This window comes from Lissotriton vulgaris, chromosome 9 (genome assembly GCF_964263255.1).
Source record: "Lissotriton vulgaris chromosome 9, aLisVul1.2, whole genome shotgun sequence".
Taxonomy (NCBI): Eukaryota; Metazoa; Chordata; class Amphibia; order Caudata; family Salamandridae; genus Lissotriton; species Lissotriton vulgaris.
This window is the reverse complement of record NC_141697.1, coordinates 574775574-574794432: the sequence shown is the minus strand read 5'-3', so window position 1 is coordinate 574794432 and position 18859 is coordinate 574775574. Positions and strand designations below refer to the sequence as shown.

Here is an 18859-nt window from a genome sequence, read left to right as displayed (position 1 = left end):
GTCACCATAGTTTGAGTGGGAATGTCCTTGTGGAACGGAACCCCCTTGAGGAGGTTTTCTGCTGAACACCACCATCTCAGGGACTACTGAGCATGCAGAGACAGTCGTATCCTGTCGTCCCACTTCCCTCGCCTCTGGTCCCACCGATCCTCCAGACGTTCCTGCAGCTGCCGCATGTGTAGGCGTGCATGTGGAGTGAGGAAGATACAAGAGGCCATCGACCCCAGTAGAGAAGACACCGTCCTACCTGTCGTAGATGGAACAGCCATGAGAGCCTGAGCCTTCCGAAGGATCGATAAGCGTCTCTCCTCCGAAGGACACATGCTTGCTGACAGCGTATTGATGGAGGCTCCCAAGTTCTGTAGGCACTGGACCGGAGTTGGGACTTGTTTATGTGCAACCCCAGCTGGTTCAACAGAACGGCCGTCATTTTGAAGTGCAATTGCGCTTACTGGAAGGTGGAGGCTTTGATCAACCAGTCGTCCCGGTACGGGTAAACAAACACATTGTTCTTTCTCAGGTGTGCCGCCACCACTGCCATGCACTTTGAAAAAGTCCTGGGCGCAGACTTCAGTCCAAACGGTAGTACGGTGTATTGATAGTGATTGGCGTCGGAACATCCGGTGTTTCCATGCAATAGGCACATGGAAGCACGCATCCTGCAGATCTATTGCGCAAAGCCAGTCTCCCCTTTGCAGCTGAGGGTAAATCTGGTGCAAAGACAGCATGCAAAACTTCTCCCTGCGAATCCATTTGTTTGCTTGTTGCAAATCCAGAATGGGCCTGAACTCGTTCTTGTCTTTCTTGCGTATCAGAAAGAAGCCTGAGTAAAGATCCTTTTCCCTTTGAGACAGAGAGACGTCTTCTATCGCCCTTTTTTTAGGTCTCGGCTCTCGAGACCTATTGTTGCCCACTTGCCTCTCAAGGGAGACAGAGCGGTGCACGAGCCTACCAGGGTCTGTGGACGCGCTTACGCCGGCCGGCAGGCCGAAGGCACGCACACACACACGCGCAGACACACGCAGACACACATGCGCGCGCAGACACACACACACGCGCAGACACACACACACTCGCAGACACACACACACGCGCAGACACACACACCCTCACACACGCGCAGACACACACACACACACACACACGAGCCCCCCAAGCCCCACTTACCGCATCAGTGGCCTCAGCCGCCACTCCTGACTTCTGCTGCCACCGCTCCTCTGGTCCAGCCATCCACTCCGTGGGCGCATAAGACGGACGTGAGCGTGCACATCCAGACACCGGAAGTTCGGGAGAGTGCACGCTCACGGCTTGTTTATCTTCCTGTCTAGGGGATCTTTTTCCCGTCCGTACCATTAAGAAGGGTTATTTATTGTACCGCAAAAGTAGACACGCATTCACAAAATTAATAATTGCCGCAAATGACTTGCAATATATGTAGCTATTTGGCGCTGTTAAATACAGTGCCTACATAGCAAAAGCAGTACCGAGTGAGTCTTTAGGTGTGCTGTATGGCCCGTTTCCCCCTTGGAAGCCTTAACAATGGTACAGGCCAAGGCGCGCGCTGGCTCTGGCGGTTCGGTGGCTCCAGGGGGCGGGGCGCTTCAGTCTGTGGCGTGGAAAGAACACGATGGGCCTGGGTGTTTGGGTACTGGAAGTAGCATCTGCTGATGCAGGGGTAGGGGGACGGAACTGCGGGCCGAGGCCAGGGAGGAGCTGACGGTCCCCGAGGACATGTTTTTGGATGTCAAGTTCTACCCGTTTGGAGATCTGGATCCTCAGGTACTTGAGACGGAAGGTCTGGGAAGAAGTAGGACCCAGGCTCCAAAAGGGAAGGAGCGGTATCTGGCCAGTGCTTTCTGACCTGGGTCTTGGTCGGCAAGAAATGACGCGCCCGGGCATTGCAAGGCTGTGTCTCCCTCCTGCTTATAAATTATTAACACAAGAGGCCCATGTTTTGAGCTGCAAACTTGTTAACCCTGTTCTCGCCCCTCCTGTCTAAGCTTGAAAGAGACTGCCCGGTATCCCAGCTGTCGTAATACCTATGAAAAATCATATTCCCAAAGATGTGTATGGATTCCCGCGTTTCCTTTAAACCAATTTGATATATTTAATTGGCTTTCCTGAGATTGTCAAATCTCATTTAGTAGAATACCCAAAGTTTTCAAATCAAATCTCATGTCCTGAGAACAAGCAACTGCGAGAGGACGGCTTTTCACAGGCAGTCCTTTATTATGCAACCACAGATACCGGCACATGGATGGATGGATAGAATATATATATATATATATGTGTGTGTTTGGGTGCAGTTAGACAGTGGATTAAGTGAAGGAGTGCACACAACCCGGTACAGCACAGATGCCAGGAGTGGCCTCGGGCTTTGCCCACGGATGCCCAGCAGAGGCGGTGCGTCTCCTACGCTGCTCCGGTCTCCCTGAGCCGCAGTGTGCAGTGCAGAGAGCAGACAACCAGTTCTAATGAAGTAACAGCTGCCATCCATCACCTCCCAGACGCCGACACCGACTGCTAATGCAGCTCTAATGAAGTAACAGCTGCCATCCATCACCTCCCAGACGCCGACACCGACTGCTAATGCAGTGCGCAGGGCTCGAGGCTGCCCCCAGCCTGCCTCCGCCGGGAGCTTTACTGGGAGAGGCGGCCATAGCTCTGCAGAACCTGCACTCTCCCGCTATGGCAGGGGAGGGGGGAGGAGGGCAGAGAGTGAGACTCTACTGAATCTGCCCTCATTCACCAGGGCCTGGGAGTGGGGGTCGGGGGGGGGGGTCGGGGCAGAGACTCTACAGAACATGTCCTCTCCCACCAGGGCATTTTTATTTTTATTTTTTGCATATTTATATAGCACGAACTCGAATTGGAGCGCTTTACATGAGCTCCGTATTTACATTACCCATTCAGGTACGAGGAGATTAAGGTATTTTAGCCCAGAATCACAGGATGTGGACGTGACCTCAGCCCCACCCCCAGCAGAAAGTAACATCTTAAATTGCTCAAATTTGAGGGGAAGAACAGTACGGCAAAATAGGCCCCCTCAAAATCAAATGCCCCATAGAACTATCAACAGTGACTGCCTTTTCTCTCTATTGCTTTTTTCTTTCTTTCCTTCGTTCTTTCTTTCTTTCCTCTTCACCCCTCCTACCCTTTGCGTGCATTGTTACGCCACCCTGCTCTCCAATCTGTCTTTCTTATTCTCTCACACCTCTGTATGTCTCAGTTTTTCTCACTGTTCCCTCTGGCTCTCTCACATAGTCTCTCTCACTCACACTCTCTTTTCTCTCACTGTCGATTCCCTTATCACCTCTATCTATCGGTGCCTGCACCCATTCTCTGTCTAGTGCTCTCTCTTGCACACACTTGCAGACTCTGTGCCTTTCCAGGTATGAACAGATTTCTGTTTCTAAATGCCTCTGACTTTGTCGAAATTCCACTGTCTCTGCAATTCGGTAGCCCCTTCAAGAATCCCAGGGCTGATTCCATCTTTAAGCACAGCAAAAAAATGCCACCTCTTTCCCCACTCCGAACACTCTTTGTGTGTGTGGGTGAGCTGTGTGTGTGTGTGTGTGGGGGGGCTCTGTGTGTGGGGGGGGCTCTGTGTGTGTGTGTGTGTGAGGGGCTCTGTGTGGGGGGCTCTGTGTGGGGGGCTCTGTGTGGGGCTCTGTGTGGGGCTCTGCGTGTGGGGCTCTGTGTGTGGGGCTCTTTGTGTGGCTCTGTGTGTATGTGTGTGGGGCTCTGTGTGGATAGCTTTTTTTGTAGGTGGCTCTATGTGTGAATAACTTTTTTTGTAGGTGGCTCTATGTGTGGGTGGCTCTGTCTGTGTGAGGGTGGCTCTGTGTAGGTGGCTCTATGTGAATGACTCTGTGGGTGGCTCTGCGTGGGTGGCTCTGTATGTGTGTGTGTGTGGGTGGCTTTGTGGGTGTGGCTCTGTGTGGGTGTAAATGCAATAGGGCATGCATTTGCCAGCGATTAAGCTATTGGAATTGTAAATGACAATGCCATTTATTTAACAATTAAGCTATTAGCAATGTAAATGACAATGCCATTTATTTATGATTTATAAAAAAAAATGCCATGAGCAATGCCAATAGCTCTACCTTTAATAATGCTGAGACCATTGCATTGTAAATGCTTGTCTTAACAGGGTATCGGCCTCCGTCTGTAGCTCACGCAGTTGGAACTGCAAGCAAACCGGTGGAATCGCTGGAGGTGGGCTGAGAAAACGAAGACTGTATCCATTGCAAACAATATTCAGCACCCACTTGTCCTGAGTAATTTTTCTCCACTCTGCCAAGTAATTTTGTATGCTTCCCCCCACCGGAGCGGGTAACGGACGAGGGTGAAGTAGCACCTCAGGGCTTAGACCCGGCTGGGCCCTTGGTCGCGGAGGAGGACTGCTGACCACCTCTGGCGCTTTTGGAATGGCCGCCGCTGGTACTGCTGCTGCTGCTGTTGCTGCTGTCCAGCCTGCCGACCTTGCCCTCTCCCCTGCGCACCGTAACACCTTTGGAACGGGCGGAAGGTCTTCCTCTGTTGCCCCAGTATTGGTAACTTTCATAGATTCCCATGCTATTGTATCATTCCCCGTTGTCGGAATGGGAGTCTTGCTAACAAAAATACCATAGCAGTAGTTACAAAAGAGAAAGAAAAAGGCCTAGGTCTCATTCCCTTTTGTAGCATATCACCCTCTTTTTGTAAAAGAGACCAAACTTAGGCATCAGCCAGTCAGAAGTGCCTCCCCCCTTAGAACCCTCCTGAAGGAACCTCAGAGCCTCAGTTTTTTGTAGCCGTTGTGTACCAGACACCATATCTGTTGTAGGCTGAGCTTTTCTCTGGGGGTGGGTGGGCGCATGGGAATCTATGAAAGTTACCAATACTGGGGAACCAAAGTTACAGGTAAGTAACTTGCTTTCTTGCCCCAGTATTGGAACTTTCATAGATTCCCATGCTTTTGTATCAGAGTAGCAAGCAGTTAGCAATAAAACCACATTTTGTTATCATATAAGTATTGCAATAGCCAACATGACATAAAGATACAAAATGTGTAACACGGAAGGTGGGATAGAAAGGAAAGCTCACCAATTATTGGAAGAGGTTCCTCAGGACAGCCTGTCCCACTGCTGCATCATCTTGTTGTAAGGACTCCAAGCAGTAATGCTTAGTAGAGGTGTGAACGCTGCTCCAGGTAGCAGCTCTGCAAATGTCTTTAATCTGTACCCCCGCAAAGAGGGCCGTTGAAGATGCTACCGATCTCGTTGAATGTGCCTGAATCTTGCCAGTCAGAGGTTTTCCTGCCGCAGTGTGGCAATGCAGAATGGCACTTGTGGTCTATCTTGAAATACCCTGTTTGGATAGTGGAAGGCCCTTGCTTGGACCCCCAAAGGCAACAAACTGAGAGGATTTCCGAAATCCCTTAGTCTTGATCTGCCCACCAAGGCACGCCGGGTCTGAGTCTGGGGCCCTGTATTTCTTTTGCAACCTGGAAGGTGCCAATTTCGTAGAGGCAGGGGTGAGGAAGAGCTCCATGGCAGGTTTCTCCAGCCCTGGCACCAAGGGCAACAAGGGGCGAGACAGCTGTTTCTTATGCAGGGTCTCGAAGATGACTGAAGTCGATTGCGTGGGCACCAAGAGTGTAATGCCCAGTTTCGCCGCCCCACATAACAACACCTCTTGGAAGGAGACAATGTTGTCTACGGAGACACCCTCGTCTGAGGGGAGTCCGACAATGTAGGGAAATAGTCCCGGCCACTGGACGAGTCCATGTGGCGGGACTAAGACCTGTCCCTCCTGTGCCGCCGTCTGGACCGTGTGGAAGAACGGCGGTCACTTCTGGATCTGTACCTCCGCCTGGAGCGAGATCTCGACCTCACTGGCCTTGGTTTGTCCACTGGCTGTAAAGGAGGGAGCCTAGGGCGTGGCAGCTCCGTAGGGGGTGTCGAGAGATGAGGCAAAAAGAGAGACCTCAGCGGAGGTGGCGGTGGAGGAAGAGGAGGTTTATGAGAAGGGGGAGGAGGCGGTGGAGGCATAGGATTACGCGGAGGAGGGTCCTTGGGCAACGGGGGAGGCGTAGGCGTCCTGGGCCGTGATGGCGAAAAGGCCTGGGAGTACTCCGATCCCGGAGACTCTACCACTCTCCTTCTTTTCTGCGCCGGCCTTGATGGGGGGTGACCTAGAGGCCGACCTCCTCGTGGACGAGCGACGGCGCCGCCACGACCGTGGGCTCGTGGAAGCCGAGGAAAGGCTGACTAAAGAGCCCTGGGACTCCATCCTGGTCTTAGAACGCCCCCTGGATGTCGATCTTCTCCTTCTCGACGCTAACCTCTTTTTCGACGTTGAGCGTGTCGGCTTCGATCGCCCTCTCGACATCGATGATCTTTTTCTCGACGTCGATGATCTTCCTCTTTTCGACGTCGAAGATCTTTGTCTCGACTTCGATGATCTTCGTCTCGACGACGAACGTCGAGTAGACGCCAACGGCGGTGTCGCCTCGACGGCGAGTGCCGATGCCTTCCAGACCCTTCACGACGTTGATGGCGTCTCGACGACGAAGCGGTCCTCGACGTCGACCTCGTCCGAGGTCTCGAAGTCACTCCCCTCGACGTCGAACGGCGACGTCGGTTCGACCCAGGGCCCTGGGGAGATGGGGAGCAGACGGTGGTCATCCCTCTCGACGCCGACGTCGAGGCTGTCGACGTCGACGGAGCCCTGGGACGTTTTCTGGCCTTCTCTTCCCTGGGGAGCCCCCCAGAGGCTGAAGTACGGGCAGAGGAAGAGGCCTTTCCATGCCCAAACCCCCCTTGATCTTGCTATGTTCTTTGCTCCAGTCCTCGGAGCTGAGTCTTCTCCCTGTCCTTCAGGGTCCTGTTGGAGAAATGCTGGCAGATCTCACAATCCACAGGGACATGAGAAGAAGGGAGACATAGGATACACACCCTGTGTGGATCAGATTTTTCCATCTTCCTGGCACACTCAGGGCATTTGTCAAATAAGGAAGGCATATCTGACAAAAGAGTGGCCAAGCTCACCAAAAACTCCAGCAAAAGGAAGAAGGAGCAAAAACACGTTGAATGAAACACTCTAAAGACTTGAAAAGTGCAAACATTTAGACAAAACACCCAAAAAAGGGAGAGCTCAATGCTCCAGGGTCCTGCTAGCAGGAGCCAGAAAAAAAGAACTGAAAGTGGAGGGGGTTGCTGTGCATTCTGGGATACCGACAGTTCTGGAAAGTTTCCTTGAAGGCACGGTATCCCTTTTTAAGCCACATAATGGCAGCCTATGGGGACTTGTCTGTCCATCCCTTCCTCTCTATCATTCCAAGGATTCTGTGAAGGGAGGAAGTTTCTCTATGGTGAAACTCGGCAGACTGTGCAGAATATGATATTGGTGGAATATCCTCTGCATTTCTAGTTGAAGTACTGGACAGTGTAGCCTTGCAGGTATAGGCTGCATTATTTGTCTTTAATTCTCTCTTAAGCGTCTATGCAGGACTGCACAGAAGACAACTTAAGAGATTATTTTTGATTGCTCCGGGGTCCCCGCACATGAGCGGGACTATTCACTAGAATATGACTATACACAGAAATCCCCTACTATAGAAGTAGAGAAGTACGACAGGGGCCCTTGTATCAAAAATAATTTTACACTGACCAAATAGCATTTTTTACTAAATCGCTATTTGGTTATCGCAAAATGCTAACTTTGTAAGGAATCGCCAAAGATTTAGCGATTTCTTATTATTACCAAATAGGGATTCGGTAAATAGAGACTTGCTAATAGGTAATACTACTCCATTTCTTAGGTGCGAACAGTTTTGTATTAGCTAATTTGCGATTACCTAATTGGCAGTTGCAAATGAGGTAATGTAAAGCTACGGGTGCCCGGATATCTAAGGCCCCCCTGAAGCACCCCCCAAACAAAGTGCACATTTAAAATGCACACATGCCCTATTGGCATGTGTGCACTACATGGCACTTTGAAAACAGCATTTTTGTGCTTTTTAAATTTTTTTTTACATGTTACCATTGTCTTGAAGTCGATGGTGATAGCCTTTTCCCAAATGCACAGTTTGCATTTAGAAAATGCTTGGTACATGTGCTAAGGAAATCGCAGTTTGCGATTCCCAATTTCTAGCCCACATTTAGGTAATCACAATTTTTGCGATTACATAAAATTGCGACTACAAAGCCTTTCATACATTATGAAAGGCTATTTTGCATTCGCCAACAGCAGCATTTTGAGCTTTGCACTGTTAGCGAATGCAAAATTGTTTCATACATGTGGCCCTAAGAGATTTAAATCCGGCAGCAGTCACATTGTTTTGGCCATGGAAGTAGGGTATTATGAGTGGTCGAGGGGCAGGGTGGCGGTTTGTCACTAACCGTAATGCAAGCACAGCACCAGAGCTCCGTACTATGATCGGAAGATGCCGGCCCCTATGTCGTCCAAAAACATGACTTAACCCTCAACCAACTCGACCAACTCGACGACAATGCTGAGGGAGTGCCAGAAGACAAACAGGCTCGATCGCCTTACATCTCTTTACACCCTGATCGGATGGGATGTCCTGAAATTCTTCTTGAACCCGCCACCCCGACATCATAGCGAATCGGACCTCCCCACATATCGTGCAGACTCTGCCGAAGCCGACGCAACCACGATCGCAGCAATCGCAGCAATGCCCCTGAAAATCGCCACAGTCCCTATGTCCGCAGTAGCACGAGCAAGAGCTGCCAGAGCGGCGCTCCGAGAGAGTACCGAGCGCCAGGCTCAGAGCGATGTGGGAAAGGCTCAGACACCCACCGCGAAGGAGAAGAATGAGATGGCCCCTTCTGATACAGCAGACAGTAACTCACCGAGGCAGGATGCCTTGTCAGCTCAAAGAAAACTCGGTAAGAAGGATGCAGCTGGCTCCATCGGCACCGCTGGCACTACCGTAATTGATCTTTGGCGGAGGACCCATGGAGCACTTCCAGAGCGGGAGAAGAAGCGCCAGACAGAATCCTCAAGCGATGCTGCAGAGACTGCCCCTGCCGCTAGCAAGATCATACAAGGAGAAGGAGAGGCTGATGGAGAAGTGGCTGCAGGTAAGGGGAAAAAAGACACCACCGCCTCATACGGCTGAATCTGTACAGGCACCATCTACAAATGTGAGTACTATGGGGACAAAAGTTAAGCCTGGCCTTACTAATGCTAGTAAAATCCCTGATCATTGCGATGACACTGTAGAACTTATCGATCAGCTGGCTGAAGCAAATGTCTCCAATCTCGCTAATCTCGCCTTGAATGGGGGTCTGGCTAAAGACATGCGGGAGGTGCAAAAGGCTGTCTCATCCACTGTTGACTGCCAGGCACAGCAAGATAAATGTCCTGGGACAAATGGCGATCATATGCTAGCTAGTACAGACACTGGGAAGGGGCAAGGCAACCTCGACCAGTACTTGTCAAAACAAAGAGATCTGAGCAATGATGATAATGATCTTAACCCTGACGCAGAAAAATAGGCAAGTGATTTCTTCTGATGAAGCAGGGGTCGAAGGAGACTGGACAGATGAATCTGTTTCATACCTGACAGATGAGAGTAGGAGTAGTAATGGAGAAAGAACTGAGATTAGCACCATCAAGTCCAAGCCTGCCCAAAAACGGAAAAAGAAACAACATTGTGGTGGGGACCTCACTTGGGACTATTCGCTCACCGACCAGCTTACACTCCCCACATGCAGCGCTAAAAATGCTCAGCAGCCTGCGCACTCCTCGCTCGGTGGGCCACCTGTAACAACACCAGATACTGTTTTACAAGCCATAGCGGCCCATCACGAGGAAACCGCTCAAGACGGGAGGAGGGCACAAGCAGTACTGCGCAAGGTGCAAGTGGTTGTACGTAAGCTTACCAAAACTTGTAGCTTCTTTGGGGACAGAATCACAGAGATCGAATCCAGGGTGCTTTCCAACGAAAATGAACGTGCCACGAACCAGGAAAAAATTGAGTCCCATGAGTCCGAGCTGGCGGACGTCAGGTGGAAGCTAGAAGAATTCGAAAACCGCCAACGAAGGAACAACCTTCGGGTTCTTGGCGTTCCCGAGACGGCCGAAGGCGATGATATTCGCTCATTTGTGGCTAACCTATTCAGAGACTCTCTGCCCGAATTATCAAAATGGGATTGGGACAACGAGATCCAGCGAGCACATCGTATGCCCTTTAAGCTGCCAGCTAAACCTGGGACCTATCCCCGGGCAATCTTAGTATATTGCGGCTACTTCCTGCTTCGGCAAGCAGTTTTTGAGAAAGCAAGGCCCGAATCTAAGCGCACCAGCAAAGATATATCCTATTTTGTCCGCCTGACTTCTGCCATGCTACAGTCGAAAGAAGGTGGAGGCTACGTATGCTAATTAAGCCGTTTCAAGAAAAGAAAGCACAAGCATATCTAAACAATCCAGCACGGCTTAAAATTATCTATGGAGGTCAAACAAAGTTTTTTCTCTCAGAGATTAAAGCTAAAGAGTATTTGGACGAACTAAAATGAACTAGCGTTAACCGAATTATGTCTTAAAAAGGGGAAAGAAATGGCTAAAATGTTATACACTTGATTATAACTAATGCAGTATATATGCTAGACTCAACGATGTGGGCCAAGGTTAATGTCTATACACGCTTGTGTGGGATGGGTTCACTGGGTTCATTGGGTGAAGTGGGGGATATACGATTTAATTGAATTTGGGCCTCCCTGATTGTTTGCGCAACAGGTATAGGCCGATACCTTCCTGAAAATTTATAAAATGGAGGTTTACTGCATATGCTCTTTTGCTGTGCTGCATCACCATCATCCCAGACTCTTACGGAGTCTGTTTGCCTTATTTCGGGGGGGGGGGGAGCAGGGAGGGGTGGGGGTTTGGGGGGAAGTGGGTGGTGGGAAGAAGCATTTAAAAAGAAAAAAACGGAACCAGATTTAAGACAGGAGTCATCAATATCCTTACTTTTTTTACTAATTCTAGATAATATGCTAATAAAATCCAAGGCAGATCAAGCAGGTCATGGAATCCAATGGAGATTGAATGTACAGTTATACATTGAGCAAATAAACACGCTCTTAAGGGGAGATTAACCATATGTACTTGGAACATTGCAGGTCTTCTCGATAGAGGCAAGCGCCAGCGCCTGAGCGAGATAATTTATCAAAATCCTGTGGATATTGTCTGCCTCCAAGAGACCCACCTGCCTTGGGACATAAGGGAGCTGTTAAAAATTAAGGGATATAACCTATTGTCATGCACTACTCAAACTTCTAACACCCGGGGGGTAGCGATACTCGCTAAAACCTTCCTAGGCCAAGCAACCTACAAACTAGCAGATCCTCAGGGCAGATGGATTATCATAAAACTGGTTCTCGGTGTTACTGTATGTTCGATCTATGGATCCAATCAAGATGACCCCACAGTCTTCGAGAAACTCTAGCTTGAACTCGCATCCTGGCCGGGCCCACTCGTTCTCTGTGGTGATCTAAACATCTCGCTCGGACCCCTATTTAATAGTCAGACGCAACCAAAATACATGGGCCTTAAACCGCAAATTTTAAAGGCAATCAGCCGGCTACGAGATAGTTTGGGCCTGGTCGACATTTGGGGCACGAAAAATCATCCGGATCCTGGGTTCACTTACTTTTCTTGCCCCCACAGTAAATACGTTAGAATTGATTATATATTTACAACAACCGATCTTTCTAATCAAGCTACAATCATCAAATAACCCAAGATAATTTCCGACCATAATGCATTAACCCTCACAGTTAACATCACAACCGCAAATAGACAATATAGGAGCTGGGCCTTTGATAGGAAACTGTTGGCCAACAAGGAGTGCATCGACTACATCACTAGCTGGGTCCAAGAATTTTTTTATATTAATCGATATAGCGCTCCAAGATGTGTAGTCTGGGACAGCTTTAAAGCAGCTCTTAGAGGTGAAACAATGAGCTACCTAGCCAGAGCCAGAAAACAATGCAGTAGTGAGTATAACCAGAAGCTACAAGAGCTAGCTAGGGTTGAAGAAGAGCATATCGCAAAAATATCTCAAGGAGAAGATGGGAAACACATTATGTATCATATGCTGGTGTTAAAAACTGAGCTAAACTCGGGTTTGACTCAGAAAGCTGCTGAGATCTATAAAACACACTAGAAAGATGTCTATGAGAATGGCGAAAGGGTAGGCAAACAACTCACATTAGGTACCCGCCAGAAAAAGTCCTACAATGCCATCACAACTATGCAATCAGGAGGGCAGACACTTACACAAACATCAGATATAATTAACGCATTCCAACAATACTACCAGAACCTATACCAAAACGATAGTATAGCCAGTAGGGTAGAATCCGACACTTTCTTAAACAAGTTTCTATATGACCCTGAGATGAGTAGGAATATAGATTATATCACCCGTGAAGATCTGGAGAAAGAAATCACTCTCACTGAAGTACAGCAGGTCCTGTCTGCACTTGCCTCTGGGAAGGCCGCAGGCCCAGACAAAATACCTCTTGAGCTGTATAAACTTCTGAGTCACTGTCTAGGCCCTCTCATTCTTGACTTATTCCTTGGGATTCAATGGAGTGGTACCCCTCCGGAGTCCTGGAAAGAAAGAAACATATTTATCTTTCCTAAAAAGGGAAAGCCCCCAGATCAACTATCATTTTACCGTCCAATCTCCCTAATTAATACGGACTCCAAATTATATGCTAGAATTATGGCCAATCGGCTCGGGAGGGTTGTCGAACATCTGGTCTCCCCATGGCAACATGGATTTATTCCTGGTAAAGGCACGACTGATCACACTCGAAGGGCTATATCTCTATTTGACATAATGTCCGCAACGGGGGGGGGTGGGCGGGGGGGTCAGATGTCGATGATCCTCTTGGACGCCGAGAAGGCCTTTGACCGTGTCTCTTGGAACTTCCTTTGGGCAGTATTGACCCATAATAATTTTGGCCCTAAATGTTTTAATCCATAATGGCGATGTACCTTGATCCTAAAGCTAAACTACAGATAATGGGCTCCAAATCAAAAACAATCAAAATCTCTAGAGGTGCAAGGCAAGGATGTCCCTGTTCTCCAATATTTTTTGCTCTTTACATAAACCCCTTAATTCTGAAGCTATTAGAAAATCAAACAATTAAACCTGTGGTGACTGACCAATTTGAAACTAAAGTACTGGCCTACACCGACGACATTGTGGTCCTAACACCTAATCCCTCTGAAGCAATGTCGGATATAGAGGCAATAACACAAACGTACGGATAGTACTCTGGCTGTTCCCTTAATAAAGAAAAAACAATCATGCTCTGTACCGACAATATTGAATTTAATGATCCCAGGAAAGCTGAGAAAGCTACTTATCTAGGTGTAAGCATAAGCTCTGATGTCAAATCCATCCCAAGCTTGATTATGAGCCACTATTGAATGTTATAAGAAAAGATCTAGATCGAGTGAATAGTCTGCATCTGTCAATTATTGGCAGGGGAAACTTTTTGAAGATGAATATCTTCCCCAGAGTTCTGTACCTTTTTCGAGCAATACCCCTGATTTTTGAAGAAAACATTCTAAAAACACTAGAATCTCAAATGTCTAAATTTATGTGGTAACAGGGTAAAATCAGGAGATCCTTGAAATTCCTCTTGCTCCCACAGAACAGAGGTGGATTAGCAGTTCCCAACATGCTATTTTACTTCTGGGCGGCATTTCTCCAACAAATGGCTCCTCTCCTCTATTCCACTCCCTCTTCTGATGATATAGGGGATATAGTAATACCATCTATTTATGAGCTGTCAATAGGGCAGAAGGCTAAAGGTCTCTTTTTGAGACAAGTATAACCAAGCTACTACAAGAAGAGCAAATTCAAAGTCATTTCTAATGCCTGGAGAATTTGGTTGAGAACGGCTAAGCACATGCAAATATCGAAAATAAATCGCTATACCCCCCTATGGCACTCCAATCTGCTCCCCGCTCTAGCTAACGATGTCATTGCAAAAAAATGGGAAAATTTAGGAATCACTACAGTAGGGGATTTCCTGGGGAAGATATAGCTACCACATTTACAGACTTACAGAGGAAGTTCCACCTACCTAATGGTGATTACATTAAGTTCATCCAGGTGTATACTGTATTAAAACTGAAAGCTCCTAACATTACCTTAGAGAGAACTGAACTTATAGAAATTATTGCTAAAAATGCCACAAGAATTTGATCAATTTATGGACTGCTTTTGGAAAAACTACAAGATGATATGGAGCAAACAGAAGTAGTCTGGGCTGATAAACTAGATAATCCAAATGCAGAAATCGATATGAGCTTACTTTTATCATCACGGCTGCTCATATCATCTAGCTTAAAAGCCCAGACCTACAAAACCATCTATAATCTGTATTTCACCCCCGCAAAACTACATGCCTGGGGCAAAAGGGAGAACGATGAGTTCCCCGGTTGTCTATCCGGTCCAGCTACGTTAATACATATGTTTAGCAAATGTAGTAAATTAACCTTAATCAAAAAAATGATGCTTGATTTGTGGGAAGAGGTGCTCGGTCACTAAATAGCTGACTCCCCCACCCTCTATTTGCTCTGCTTTGACAGCACACTTGATCTAAAAGCGTAGGAAGAAGCAATGTTATTTATAGGTACTGCCGTGTATAGAATCATACTAGCAGCACGCTGGAAAGACTCAGATTCACCGAGCTTCCAAATGTGGTTAGCTCGCCTTCTGGGTGCATTTAATCAGGAGAGTACTATATACGCCACTAGGGGAATAAAAGCTGCTCTGCATGGTAAAGCGATCTGGCTACCCATAACTAACTGTATAGGGGTTAGATCTTTTGTACCATAGCCAGGATGAAATATGTCTTTTTCTTCCTGCCTTCTTTTCTCTTTTTTCCCTGTTATAAAATTTGTAAATTTTCTTTTTCACAATTTTTGCAATTACATAAAATTGCGACTACAAAGCCTTTCATACATTATGAAAGGCTATTTTGCATTCACCAACAGCAGCATTTTGCGCTTTGCACTGTTTGCGAATGTAAAATTGTTTCATACATGTGGCTCTAAGAGATTTAAATCCGGCAGCAGTCACATTGTTTTGGCCATGGAAGTAGGGTATTATAAAAACACAAGATCTGCAGGGTTTTGTAGACTTGGCTAATGGGCAATGCCATTCGGACTGTTTCATTACTGTTTGCTTTTTTCCTCCAGCGCATCACACTGGAGCAGAAGCTGAAGATTCTCTCTGAAGAGCTCAAGTGCCAGAGACAAAACTCGGAGGCAGCAAAGCACAATCTAGAGCAGAAGATAAAGCAGAAAGAAAAGGAGTATCAGCAGGTGAGAATGCAATTACTGAATAGGACCAGCTCCCCGTTTATTAGTCAGCTTGCTGGATATACTCAATGCACGTGCAGAGCTTTCCTTTCACAGATTAGGGAACCTTAGCCCTGTAAAGCATTGGTTGCCCTCATTCACGTGACTTGCTGTAATGCACATATGGGGCCATTATGAAGGCATAATGTTGGAGTCACAAGCAATTTAGGAGCACAACAAGAAAGTAGAATAAGACCACTCCACACCAGTCAGTGGTTACAAAGTCACCCTTATCAAGATTAGAACCAAGAGTCCAAGAATCTGATGTGTGGCCTATTCCTGATATGGAAAGATGATGTTAAAAGGCATCAGATAGAGATTACTTGTGTACGGTTTTGCCCTGTAGAACTCACTTGGAAGGGACTGTGCTAAAGAACTCGAAATCTCCTTAAGGCAACATACTTGCAGTTTTAGTGTGCAGTAGTGAGGGAAATACCCTGGGGTCTAACTCTCCAAAGTTAACAAAAACCAGTGACCCAAGCACTTGTTGAAATATGCAAGCTACTAGTTGTGTTGATGTAAGAGTTGTTGTGGGAGCATAGATGGCCTCTGTAGTGAGTGACATGACCTGCTTCGCCTTCCCCTGATCAACACCGATGAGAAGTGTGGCAGTGTGGGAGCTTGTGCTATGGAGCAGGAGTAAGAACAAGGTTGGTGCTTTTTAGAAAATGAATGTTGGTCAGAGACTGTGTGGGGGCCTGATTATCTATGTTTCAAGCATAATGCTAATAACCTCTCAGAGCTGCTATGCAAGCCTTGCTTTAGTCCAGGCTTCTCCAATGAGTAGCTCTCCAGGTACCTGCAAGTAGTTCTTCTGTGTGCATTCCAGACTTCTAAATTGTAACTTTTTGCTTGATCAAATTAACAAAAGTATGACATAATTGTGTATTCCAAGACAAGAATGTGTATATTTTCAGAACTCCTAAAAATGGCTCAATTTCCAAAATATATTTAAAGGTGAATTTTGAGTGATGAATCATGTGAGGAGACTTGTTACTGATATGATTAAGAAGAAGAAGAAGAAGTCTTCCTCTGGTATGGAACAATAGGCATAGTTAGCTTGGGAGATCCTGCTGGCTCGATGGAGCCACTGTGGAGTCATACACGTATTGTATAGGACTTGGTAGTTAAGCTGGACCAACTAGAGGCTCGCAGGTATAGCCAATTTACTGGGGGCCAATCTAGCCTCACGCCACTTCTTGTCCTTGAGCTCACCCACCCAGGTCTCCCACCTCCTACTTAGCCCAGGAAAGCGGTCAAGAGCATTGAGGACTAGAAAACAATAGATCTGGGATATAGCTTACTTACCCAGCCTCTGCATCAACAGTTTAGCCTTAAGGGGGCTAAATTCTAGAACAGCATGTCAGCAGGAATATTGGCCAACAGGGTGTGCCACAGCTGCAGTTACTTATAGAACTGGGTATGGGACAGCTGGTATTGCTCCTGCAGCGCCTGGAATGTTTGCATGCCAGTGTCCGCCCAAACATCCCCAAAGTGAGTGATGCCTAGTCTATCCCACAGCCCAATGCCTTACAGACCTGCGGTATGTTGCAACTGTCTCCCCTGCCACAAGGGTGTCAACCCAGTAAGTTTGCGATCAAGCCAATAAAGCGAGTTGCCGCCCTCCAGCATGGTAGCACTACCCGAGTACAGTTGGGGAGTGTTTGAGGGATCAGGTTCCAATAAAGCAGGCCCATCAGCCTGTCCTGGATTAGCAAGACTAGCTTCACCCGGTAAGATGGGTCGTCCCGACCCTCGTTCAACCAATCATTCAGTCTGACCAGCTGAAGCCAAGTAATAACAGTAGAGGTCTGCTATACCGATCCCTCTGTCATAAGGGGAGTGCCGGTCGTTGACAAAAGCCACTCGAAGGCAGCCTCCAGCCCCAAAAAAGGTGTTGATATTTGGAGCAAGGGTCTGGAACCATCGTCTAGAAATGGGATGGGGAAGTTTGAGAAAATATTTTAAAAAATGGGGCAAAGCCAATTTTTTTAAAGAGGGCTTCTCTGCCCAGGGCATTCAGCGGCAGGCAGCCCCACCTCTGCAGGTCTCCATTCATCCTGTTGACCAAGAGGGTCAGCTTAAGGCTTTGAAGAGCAAGCGGCGTGACAGGAATGTAGATCGCCAGAAATTGCTGTCCGCGTCTCCAGCAATAGGGTACCAACATGGACTTGGATTAATTCACTCGGAGACCAGATGCCTCCCCATATAATCGTAGAATCTCCATACAACATGAACCTGAGATCTGTGGGTTTGCCAGAACACCAATATGTCATCGACATGTAGCGGGTTGCACTCCACCGGGCCCCCGTCCCAACACCCTCCCTGAATGCGAGCCTTCTAGGAGCTCGATCGCCTGGGCAAATAAAAGAGGCAAAATGGGACATGCCTGATGGGTGCCTCTGCCAATTGGGAGTGACAGCAAAAGGGTCCCATTTACCCGGACCTGGGTGGTTGGTTTGTTGGAGATGACAAGTGTATGTAAGTGAGGCCCCAGCCCGGTCCTCTTCAGCATCGCGCCTGGAAGGACCAGTCAGCTGTGTCAAAGGCCTCTTCAAAATCCACTAGTGGCAGTGCTGAGGGACATTGAAGGCGATGGGCTTGTGAGAGGGCCACTTGGACCCTCTGAACACAATGCTGAGTGCCTCTGCTTGGCATAAAACTACATTAATCAGGATAAATCAAGTAGGGCAGGGTGTGGCATAGCTAAGACTTTGACAAATGACTGGACGTCAGCATTGTTAAGAGAGGTATGCCTGTAAGAGGGGCATCTGGTCAACAGTTGGCCTGGCTTAGTGGCCACAACAATCATTGCTGTATCTAAACCCGGTGGAAATGTCCCTCGCTCCACCATCTCAGGGTACAGCGGTAACAGGTAGGGTAGTACTAGAGTCTGGAATAATGGAAAATATTCTACTGGTAAACAGTCAGTGCATTGGGTTTTCCCAGGAGTCTTGGCGGAGAGCTTCTCCCCGATCTCCTACATTATGATAGGCTGATCCAGATCCTTAGCCAATTACAGGGGTATCATGGGCAGTAGATTATCTGGCAGCACTCGGTGGGCAATTCCCCGAGTGGGTTGCGGTGTCTTCGCATATAATGTTTGGAAATAGTCTGCGTAAACTTGTGCCACTGAGTGAGCATGCTCATGAAGGCGTCCCTCGGCATTTCTAATAGAGGGCACCACTCTAGAGGTAACCCCTCTGATGGTTAGCAAGTATAAAAGCTTCCCCAATTTATCACCTTGTTCATATACCCATTGTGCCAATGCTCTCCAGCACTGCCTGGCTTCTTCTAGCATGATCTGACACAAGCAGGACTTTGCAAACACCAACTGTCAGTGCAGGTCAACAGAGGGCGGCTGATGGGTGCTCTGACCCAGGGAGAGGATCTGGGCCCCTAAAGTCATCATCTGCAACAGCTTTTGCACCTTTTTACCATGGACATACCCTTTAATCTC

General features: G+C 47.8%; 1 protein-coding gene across 3 annotated transcripts in view; it reads left to right on the top strand.

Annotated features, from left to right (window-relative positions):
• LOC147691857 (uncharacterized) overlaps positions 1–18859 on the top strand; it is a 496690-nt gene that overhangs the window by 286307 nt on the left and 191524 nt on the right. For all 3 annotated transcript variants that reach the window (XM_086938132.1, XM_086938131.1, XM_086938133.1), the window contains exon 8: positions 15238–15363. In XM_086938132.1, the coding sequence (XP_086794258.1) occupies positions 15238–15363 (126 nt within the window). The remainder of the gene's footprint in view (positions 1–15237; positions 15364–18859) is intronic.